This window comes from Epargyreus clarus, unplaced genomic scaffold, assembly GCF_041222505.1.
Source record: "Epargyreus clarus isolate Ecla_fem2 unplaced genomic scaffold, WU_Ecla_fem_2.2 ptg000013l, whole genome shotgun sequence".
NCBI classification, from domain to species: domain Eukaryota; kingdom Metazoa; phylum Arthropoda; class Insecta; order Lepidoptera; family Hesperiidae; genus Epargyreus; species Epargyreus clarus.
The window spans coordinates 672202-683454 of record NW_027332221.1 but is presented as its reverse complement, the minus strand read 5'-3'; the positions used below and the strand labels follow the sequence as shown (position 1 = coordinate 683454).

Here is an 11253-nt window from a genome sequence, read left to right as displayed (position 1 = left end):
CCAAGAGACTCCTTCTCGGTTCCGGATTTTTCCCCTTTTTTGGCTTCTCCCTGTGTCGCCTGCTGAGCTCCCTGCTCTTCCGCCAACCTGTACAGTCTATGGAGTTGATTGAGAGCCTGCTTAAGGGTCTCTTTCAGATCTCCTTTAAGATTTCTCGATTCGGTCAGGGCCGCATGGCCCTTCCCGAACCAAGATTTCGCAGCTTCGGCTCTCTCCTTCGCAGATGTTTCCGACTGCCAGATCAGCTTCGTAGAAAAGGCTCTGCCTGTTTTTGTGGATTGCTCTTTCCTGGAGACTTTCTTTGTTCCAGGTGGGGCGGCGGACGATGTTGAAGGCCCTGGTGACGGAGTTCTTGTTGCTGTAGTAGGCGGGGATTTTGGTTTCCCATTGGGGCTTTTATCGACTGTTGCTTCCCACTCGCCGATACTTCGTTTTACATTTATTGCAGGCTGCGGTGACGTTTTTTGTGTGGGGGGTTCCACTTGTCTGGCCTTGGCCGGAGTTCTAAATCCTATTCCGGACATTTTGTGTTAATGTCTTGTACTCTTTGTTTCAGGTTCTAATGACGCGGTGGCGTAGTCTGTATAGTTTGTTGTAGATGTCCTTACTAACGCTATTTTACGTGCATACAGTTGCACGGTCTTACTAATAAAAGAAATAATATATTACACGCTAAACAATAATAAACTAAAGGATCGTACCCAATAAGATACGGTCGATATGTTTGAAAGTACAATATAAGGTTATTTTAAGTGCAAATATATAGAAGTAATATGGTACACGTAAATAAGTAGTAATAATAATAAAAGATTGTACCCAATAAAGGTACAGTCAATACTCTAATAAACACCTGTAAAGTTATAATTTAGTTGTGTGCACCAGTGCACAGTCTTATGTATAACAGTACAATAAAAATAAAGAAAATCGATTGTACACAGGTCAATGTGTAAACTCCGTTTTTTATTTACAATTTGTAGAGTTTCCGAGAGTTTTGGTCCGATGGTCAGGTATGGCCAACTATGAAGTTCGAAGAACTTTAGGGGAGGGGGGTTCGAAAATTTTGTCAGAATTTGGCTACGACGCTCCGTTTTCGAGATACAACCCAATTTGGGTTTTTAGATGGTTTTAAGGGGGAGGGTTGGTCTTGGGGTGGTAGGTAGTTCCAACGCGGTTGGGGGCCTGGGATCCCTGGTTACCAAATTCTGCAAAATTGGGGGGGGGGGTAGGGGGGGGTCGTGGGTATGTCCGGCTCTTGGGGTGCGGTTTCCGCGGAGGTGGCTCTGGCTCTTGGCTTGCGGCTAAGTTAGCAGCTGCGTCCTGCGGAATGCTGTCAGCGGCTGCGGCCTGGGGTTTGCGGTTTCCAGTTTCTGCCTGCGGCCGCGGTCAGCGGTTGCGGCCCGCTGCTGCTGCCCCGCCTGTGTCTTGGACCTACGATAGCTAATGTAGGTGGCCGCTGCTACCACCAGTCGTCGTTTGCTTTTCTATGTGCTGTCTCTTTTTTATTCGTCGTCAGTTTATATGTCTGTCTTTGTTGTTCCTACTGTTTAGTTTTATGTTCGCACGTATTTTGGTTGTTCACACTTTTTCTCCGTCCGTGTCACTAGGAGTCTATTTTGTTTTACCTTCACCGTACTTGTTTACGACAAGTCGGCTTGGGTTTTTTCCTATGTTTGCGTCATCTGCCGCGTGGTTTAACTTTGTTTGTTTATTTAGCTTATTTTTTGGAAATGGCTGGCCGAAAAATTTTGAAATTTTTACACACTGGTACCTAAGATGGTGAACTTTAATTTGGTGTAAGAAAAATTTTGTGTTATCAATCTAGTTTTAGTGTAAACTGCGTCCGAAAATAAGTTGGATTTTAATTTTGATTTTCTCGGTGAGTATTGGCTTGATTTTCGAAATTTTTTTCAGTTCTAGGGTCTATTTTATAGTGTCTATTTAATTAAGCACCAACTTTAGTGATTTTTAGAGTTTTTACGGTACCTCGTCTGAAGTGATTTGCGGAATTTTGCGATTTTCGTCCACTTTTCCTTGCGGAAAAAATCCAAATTTGGTGTCACTGTGTAGGTCTTTTTCCCCTCTATCGGTCTACACTATAAAAGAGGGGGGTCAAAGCGATTAATCGCGCGGCGCACGCACTTTTAGTTCACACATTCGTAACTTTTCCAGTTTTTGTCCGTTTTAATTTGAATTTTCACTGTTTTTCCTAAGAATTTTTTCGGGCACTTGTCTAAACGATATTTACATATTATTTGAGATATAATTTAAAACTTTTTGAGCACTTTTAACTTTCAAAACGATTTTTCACATGCGGAGCAGTGTAACTTCGTGACGTTCGGTGCGGAGGGTGTCGCGCGACTGGGGTCAGGTCAGGTCAGGTCAGGTCAGGTCAGGTCAGGTCAGGTCAGGTCTTTTTTTTTTTTTTGTTGCCGCAAAGGCGGACTTATAAGATTGTAACTGTTTTTAGAGGTCCACGCTATGGTATACGGGCTACCTCCAACAGGGTTGCGAGTAAAATATAATTTAAACAAATTTTTGGAAGATTTGGACTAATTAGTAAATTGAGAAACTTTGTAAGATGTATATACGGATATAAATATATATATTATATTTATTGTTTGATCTATTTTTTTTTTTTTGATAAATTTTACTTTTGGTTTTTTACAAAAGATGTACATAAAGATGTAGACAAAAGACAAACAAACAACACTTAATCAAATAAAACCCAATAAAATGACAATATTAAAATAAAAGACAATATTAAAATAAAATAAAATTAGACAAATAAAATCAAATAAAGATAAAATAAAATAAATTACAAATCAGGTTTCATTAAGAGTTTTAACCTCCTGGGATCTTTCGTCATATATATATTACATAGAAAAGAAAAAAATGTAACAGCACCATCTGTCAATATTTACGAGATCTTTTAGTTTTATTCAATAGATAACATGTTGGTCCACCATTTAAAACTGTGATTAGCTGATAGGATGATACTATTTTATTGCATTGTGAATTTTAACCAAACGATGGCGTCACGGTCGGAAACAAGTAGTAAGTGAATTTGAGATTTTTGTTCAAATATCGATGTTTTTATAAAAAATATGTATTTTTATCGTTTATAATAAATCATTTTTACTAAATATGAGTCTGCAATGCTTGTAGGTTACATTAAAAATTATGAAATATCGGATGAAAGTTTTATGTCATACTGGTACCACGTGAGTTCCCAATTACAACTATTATTTGTGTCATATATATATGACATAGAACATTAATCATATATATTAATGTAAAATTTTGGTAATATGAGAAATGTATTGTAAAAAAATACTGTCTGTGTTGTGTACAATTATAGCTTAATCTATAATTTTAAACAGTCACACTCAATTTAAAAAAATGATTCTCACAATCACATTCAGCAGTAAAGTTAACTGTCTGTTGTCTTGTATATTTAGTGTAGTTATATATGACATTGAGAAAATCCATATTTTCCGACTTACATTTTTTGTTATATTTTTTCCTGTAATTCTGTTACCTATTGTATTGGTCAGGATAAATTTAATTCAAATTCCTAACAACTTTTTTTCCTGGGTCCCAGGAGGTTAAGACGATTGACGATTATCGTCACAAAGTTAATAAACGATTTGATGCATGATTCACGATTAATGAGGTTAGGAATACAGTATGGTTCAGTGAGCGAAAGTTGGTTTTGTGTATTTAGATAATTCTCGGATGATGTCGATGTTGGGACACCAGAGTCGCGTGTGTGCGCCTTTGGATGCCGTCAGGTATCTTTCATTGGATGTATTGTCTGTTTCTTTTTTATGTTGGTATTTTGCGAAACTTATGGGGAACTTGGCATAATCGAAAGATGGGTGCTGCTTGGCTGCCGCTTTTGCAGCCAAATCAGCAGTCTCATTACCATCAATACCTACGTGTGCTTTGATCCAGATGAATTTTATTGAACCTGAAAGTTGCAAATTGTAAATATGTTTATGAATTTCGACAGTAGCAGAATTATGGGAATTCCGGTTTTGTATCTCCATTAAAGCAGAACGGGAGTCGGATAAGATAACAGCATTAATGAAATTCCTAGCAACGCAGTGTTCGCACGCCTTCTGTATAGCAAGCATTTCAGCTTGGAATACAGAACAGCTTCCGTGTAATTTCATCTTTTTTGTTTCAGTTTTCCCGTTAACATGGTAAACTACAAAAGCGGCACCCACTACTCCGTCATATTTGCTTCCGTCGGTGAATATTTTGGTCATGTCAGCAGTTGTTTTTTCCTCAAGTTCGTTCTAATTACAAACAGTATCAAAAGTAATGCTGATTCGCTTTGCTGGATGTAATAAGTTGGATGGGTGAGTTGGTAAGTCACATTTGATGTCCTGCGGTAAGAATTTTGTATATTGTTTCCTTTTCGTTAATTGTATTTCGGCAATTTCTTTAATCTTTACATCCAGTGGGGCGAAATCAGCGAGGGCGATGGCAGCTGAGGCAGAGATGGTTTTAAATCCTCTGATGGCCTTGATGGCAAAACCTCTTCGCAGTGCTCTTAAGTTGTTGCACACCATCTGGTATTTGATTGCGGTCCACCAGATTTCTGCGCCATATGTTAGGATTGGTTCTATTACGTTTTTATATATTATGGAGATGTTATCAGAATGTACACCCCAAGTGGGACGTACAAACATACTTAATTTTTGGTATATCTTTTGGGCTCTGGTGATAGAATTATTTACGTGCTTGATGAATTTTAGGTTTTTATCAATGATGATGCCGAGGTATTTGATTTCATTGGTGAATGGGACATGATTATTGTTAATTAGTATTCTGCACTTAGTAGCTTTTGAGGAAAAGGCGATTGCTTGTGTTTTATTTGCGGCGAATTCAAGTTTTACTCTTCGTCCCCAATCGGTGATGGTGTTCAGAGCTTCATTGGTTTCTGATTCGATGTCAGAGGTATTGTTTCCGGATGTTATGAGTAGAAGATCGTCAGCATAAGCCTGAAGGTGACATGATGGAGGGAATTTGGAGTTCAAAAGTTCAAGGATCAGGTTCCAGAAGATTGGGCCCAGAACCGAACCCTGAACACATCCTCGAGACAGGGATCTATCGACTGTAGCATCAGCATAGTTTAGGGTGACAGTCCTGTTGCAGAAGTAGCTTTGAATTAATCTATAAATGTTTGAGGGGCAATTGGTATCGTGTAGCCTGTTCATTAGAGCAGGCCACCAGGCGTGGTCAAATGCCCCCTTGATGTCCAAAGACACTCCTACAACAAATCTGCCACGGCTCTTGGCGTCATTAATTTGTGTGAGAGCCTCTGCTAAAGCATCAGTGGTTGACTTTTGTGCCCGAAAGCCGTATTGGTGTTTATGCAAGTTGTCAGTTATATTTAGATGGTAGATGAGTCTGCTGGCAATTAGTTTTTCGAGCACTTTTCCTAGCACATCGAGAAGTCCAATGGGGCGGTATGACGAAATATCGTTATAGTTGGTTTTATTGGGTTTTGGGACCGTTTTGACAAAAGCCTTTTGCCAGACTTTTGGAAAATAAGAAAGATGAAGACAGCGGTTCATGATTTGTGTGACTATAGTGGGGAAGATTTCCATGAGATTGGACCAGATATCCGCTGTTAGATGATCTGGGCCAGGGGCTTTATTCGGGTTCATTGAGTCTATACAGTCTAGAACTTCATCAGGTGTAAAGTCTACTTCAACATCTGTTACCGGGAGTGTAGAGGCTTTAAGTCTAATTATTTTTTGTGTTTCCGAGAAGTCGGGCGTATCATTTGGATAAAATTTTTCAAGCAAGGCTCTTGCAGATTCCTCACTTGTTTTAGTATAGATGTCATTTCCGAGGTTGAGAGTATTTGGCGGTGCAGGTTGTGGAGAATGTTTAAGTAATCTATTGGTAAGTGACCACACATCTTCTTTACCTTGTCTATTGCAGAAACTTCTGAAGTGTTCGGTTGAAGCAGTGGATAGGGCAAGTATATATTCTTCCTTAGCGGTTTTCCTTTCTATTAATATATTTACTAATGATTTATTTTTCTTTTTCAGGTCCTGGATCCTGTGGTGGTAGAAGATTACTTTTCTCTTCAGTTCTTCGAGCTCCGAGTTTCACCAAGGTACGTTTTGTATTTTGTCTCTTTTCTTTTTCAGTGTTTTGTTGCAGACTTTTTGGACGGTTTTGGTTAATGTATTTATGTATGTATCCAGCTCTTCAATATTTAATTTTCCTATTTCTGTGGTGTCCAGAGAAGAGTTGCTGATTTCCCGTTTGAATGATTCTTTCACAAGTATCCAGTCGGCTCCGCAGGTGTTGTAACGGTATGTGGTAAGTGTTTTATTAGTTTTTAGTTTCTTTTTGTTTATATTGACTTTGAAATCTATAGCATGATGCTCGGACGTAGGACATGCGTCGTAATTGATTCTCCAGTTGTCTAATTTAGGTGAGGTGATATCAGTTGTGATGGTAAGGTCTATGATTGAAGTTCTTTGAGTGTCAGTGGATGTTGCTTCGAATGTGGGTTGGTTTCCAGTATTACAGACAGTAAGGTTATGTGCAGTAATGATGTCTAAGACCTCGCGTCCTCGTTTGATAGTTGTGGGAGAGCCCCACACCGGGTGCCAGCCGTTAAAATCACCACATATTATGGCATGGGATTGATTGATATGTTGCAGAAGAAGATCCAATTTGGTAAGTGAACTATTGTCATCGGATTTTGGTTCAATGTAAACTGATACAAGGAAGAACTTCTTTGAGTTGTGAATAATTTGGACAGCGGTGATGTTCGACGAGGAGTAGTTGGTGATTCCGAGTGCAGCTCCTAAACTAGATTTGATTGCTATGACTGCCTTGACTCGAGTGTCTGTACCAAATTGGAATAATTCATAGCCATGAACGTTTCTCATTGTGTTATGTTTGCCGACATATGGTTCAGATATGAAGACCACATCATAGTTATTGTTGGAGAAATAATTGATGAATTCTTGCTCACTGGAGTAGCATCTGCCTAAATTGCATTGGATCATTTTAAGATTGTAGGTGGACTGTGTGTTTTTGTGACTACTGGAAACCTTGTGCGAATGCGATAGACACTTTAGTTGCTATAAGCCGTAGTCAATCTTTCCTATGACTCTGAGTCTCATAGCGTCTCTCACCGGGCAGCTGTAAGACGTGGAAAGACGGAATGTTTTGTGTCGGATGTGGAGTTCTGTTTTTTGTTCTTGTTAGTACAATTGCTGCAATTTTTGTCATCTGAGTTGTTTTTCAGAGAGCATTTCTCGATGGTGTGACTATCTGCACCACAATGTGCGCAGGCAGTCTCATCTCTTGTGCAGTGCTTCTTGAGGTGCCCGAACTGCAGGCACTTGAGACACTGCAGCAAGGGCACGAATTCTTCTGCATGTACTTTCTGGTGGTCTACATTAAGGCGTCCTAATTCTATGATTTTGTTCCAGATGGGCGGTGAGGTCAACAATACGGCGTTATATAGTTTATCATGCTTGTTTCGTCTTTGAAACCTGAACTGGAGGTCATCAGCGTCCGGTCTGAGTAGTCCTACTTCCGGATTTTGCTGTATGATCAGCTTTGTGAGTTCCTCAGTTGAGGTTTCCTTTGAGATACCTCTCAGCACCACCATGGGTTTGAGTCTGCGAGTGGGTTCTGCGCGGATGTCCTTGGATGACTCAAGCCGCTTAAGGGTTTCTTCCCTCTGGTCAAGGGTATCGAATTCCACTCTGATCTTATTTTTGCCGCTGCTGGTTGGATGCCGGCGGGAGCATAGGGAACTTCCTTAAAATTGATACCCTTGCGCCACTGCTCCGCTACTTCCTTCCTATTCGCATCCTATGAGGATGGAGAAACTATAATTGAAGGATTGCTCTTCGGTTTTGCTATTTTGGGGGGATTGGGGATGTTGGAGGATGCCATTTGAGCATATGTAGGTGGAACTATCTTGGTTAAGGTTGGTGTTGGATTTGGAGTTGAGTTTGGTTTGTTCAACTTGGATATTTCGGCTTTTATTGTATTCTCTATAGTGGCCTTGACGCCAACCAACACGTCGCTCTGCTCCACCGACACCATCGTCTCACGTGAGAGCGTCTCGATCTCTTTAGCTAAATTAATTACAAGCTTCTTATTTTCGGACGAGACGCTCCTGCCGGATGTTATGGCGAAAACGATGCGCCGAGAGAGGTGTTGGATTTTAACGAGCCTTTCAGTGTTGCTGCCAAGGCCAGCTTGAGGAGTGTCAGAAATCTGCTGCTGTATGACAGCATCGAATAATGCATCCGAGGCAATTTCGGACGTACTTGCCATTTTGAAGTTAACAATAATAATCGTGTATAAAACACGACAGAAACTAAATTTGGATACAGAATAGGTTAGGGAAGAAACCAGGAGGCCGAAAAGAATCGATTCCGTGAATCAATAAAAATTCGGGTCGCGGAACCGAATCTCGTCCACCTAAGGTGTTACGGTATAGGACGGGTGGGCGGGCAAATTTTTTCGATTTTTCCGTCTAAAAATCGAAATTCCTGGAGAACTACAGATCCGAGACAGACGTGAGTGGTATCCACGGATAGGTGTTAAAGAGACGGAGCTATTGACATAAGAATGGAAGAAATCTAACAACGGGGGGGGCAAGAAATAGGTGAAAAACTGAAAGTGGAAAATGCGAAAACTAGGAATTGAATTTTTTAACAAACTATTATTCGGAAATAAACAAATGAGGTATCGTTGGTATGGTCTGAATGAGAGAAATCCGTAGACACCAAAAGTGTTGAGATGTGACGACGGACAACGGAGTTAAATGGTTTCGAAAATTAAGAGAGTATCGGTCAGGTCAGGTCAGGTCAGGTCAGGTCAGGTCAGGTCAGGTCAGGTCAGGTCAGGTCAGGTCAGGTCAGGTCAGGTCAGGTCAGGTCAGGTCAGGTCAGGTCAGGTCAGGTCAGGTCAGGTCAGGTCAGGTCAGGTCAGGTCAGGTCAGGTGATCGGCGCGCCTGGTAGATTCCTTTATTGGTCTTAACGCAGACCTTCCGGGTCTCAGGAAAACAAAAATCGCTGATCCTGATTATCCTAGTAAGGATAACGGGTCAGAATGTTTAAAATATTGAATTGTCATCGGTCCTTAATAAGTATGCCAAATTTCGAGTTAATCCGACGTTTTGAAGGGGGTTAAAATCATGTTCAAAGATTCCGTTACATACTAACATACAAACATACTAACATACCAACATACATACGTCTCAAGCTAATAAAAGCGTATTAAAAAGGATATTTACGTGCCGTTATCTGGAATAGAAATAGAAGCCTGCCTCCATCATCAACATTTGTACCTGTGCCACGTACATAAACCATTTTATAATATGAGATTCGAAGATAAGCTGTGCATAAAAGATAAAAATAATAGGTGTGAAACAGCCGAAACCGAATGCAAAAACAAGTGGACAAACTTGCATACAATTAATACCTACTTGTATTTCTGCTGTAATGATTGTTCATTACGATTGTTGTGTGAGCATCATATTTCTAATGTGAAACTTAATCGTGCCGGTATTTTAACCTTAGGTAAAGATTGCATAATGAAAGCCGATGACCTCATCATATACACCCATAACCCGAGAAGCAGTAGCATCAACATTTCATCTGACATCCAATGGCCAGAAGCCGGGGGGATAAATCATATCATCAATATTTCTGTACCGTTAGATAAAGTAAATGACACGACAACTATCAATCACACACAACTGGTCGAGATTGGAAAGCAGATTGACCATCTTAAATCTGTGATGGTGCTGTCCGATAGAGTCTCTAGCCACGACGTACATCACTACACGGCCATCTACGTGATCATCGGGTTGGCGTGCGTAGCGTGTATCGCCACCGCGTTGCGAAGGCTGCGGCGAAGCCGCGTCTTTGCGCCGTCGCCTGCTGCAGCTGCTGCTGCTGGTGTCTCTTCGGGTGCAACTGAGGAACTCCCGCACTGATCACTAACACTAACACAAGTGTTAGTGATCAGTGCGGGAGTGCGTGCACCGACATTAGAGAACTCCAAGACATTCATGTCGAACGATCGACTTCATCCGTAATTAGGAAAACCGTTTTTAAGTGAACCGTCTAGGGACTGCTAAGTTTATTAATCATACACAATACAATTTTGTTTGCCAATCATCTTGTATTAGGTTAGATCACATCATCCATCTCGTCTCATCTCATTTCTCTCGCCCGGGAGTATGTACGGTCTTTGACCGCACATCGCTGACCACGCATTTACGCCAATCGTGGAAACATTCAGTGCACTACGTGACGCGTACAAAACAAGACAATTTCGCGAGTGTACTCACACTATCATTCAAACATCATATCAAATCATATTATCACGCAATAAACTTAATTTAGTTTAAAACTTCATTTCACAAATATCAAAAGGTGTCCCCGACAAGTAGTATTACATATTCATTATAGTAGTATTTATCTTTTGTGTCTTGAATGAGCTTTGCTTCATAATCCTTGACTGTGATGAAATCTTTTTTTAAGGCGTCATTGTCGCGGTTCTCTATAAGCTCTGCCCAGACAATATTTCGTCGAGTAATAGCAGTTATAACATTATTATTTATCCAGTCCTTTTGAGGATGTTGTTGAGGATCTTTGTCTTCGGGACTTTATTTTGTTCTATTAAAATCTTTATTTTGTTTTCCATTTCATTGTAGTTATCACGGAATTCTTTAAAGTCTGTTGTAGTGACAGAAGTCGTTAATTTCTTATAGTCTATTGCTGCATATTGTACACGTCTTTTAGGGGGAGTCTTAGCTTTTTTTAATTCCATGTATATCTGTTTGTGGTCTGTCATTGGCGAGTTAATTATTGCCATATGAAAGTTGTCCTCTTTATGATTGGTTGTAATGTGATCCAATATAGACTTTTTTGTGGAACATTCTCTGGTGCTATATTTTGTTGCGATTTTATTTAGTAGTGTATGTCCATTTTCCTTCAAAAGCTCATTATATTGTTTTGTTTGTTTGTCTCTTATTAAAAGATCCATGTTGAAATCCCCGAAAACAATTGCTCTCTTTTTTCGTTGCAACTGCGAGTCATATGTTTCGAGGAAGTCTTTGTAGTTTGTATTTCCAGGATTATAAACAAGACCTATGTAAAGTGAATATTTCTCTAGCCTAATCCATAGATAATTGTTTCCCCCTATATAGCTTGAATCGAACATGGTATGTTTTAAGTCATTGT

The 11253-nt window shown here is 40.1% G+C and overlaps 1 protein-coding gene across 1 annotated transcript; it reads left to right on the top strand.

The window, feature by feature from the left end:
• Window positions 1-9596: 9596 nt before the first annotated feature.
• On the top strand, window positions 9597-10001 carry LOC140746598 (uncharacterized). Its single transcript, XM_073078723.1, has one exon. The coding sequence runs from the start codon at window positions 9597-9599 to the stop codon at window positions 9999-10001; it is 405 nt and encodes a 134-aa protein (XP_072934824.1).
• The last annotated feature ends 1252 nt before the right edge of the window (window positions 10002-11253 follow it).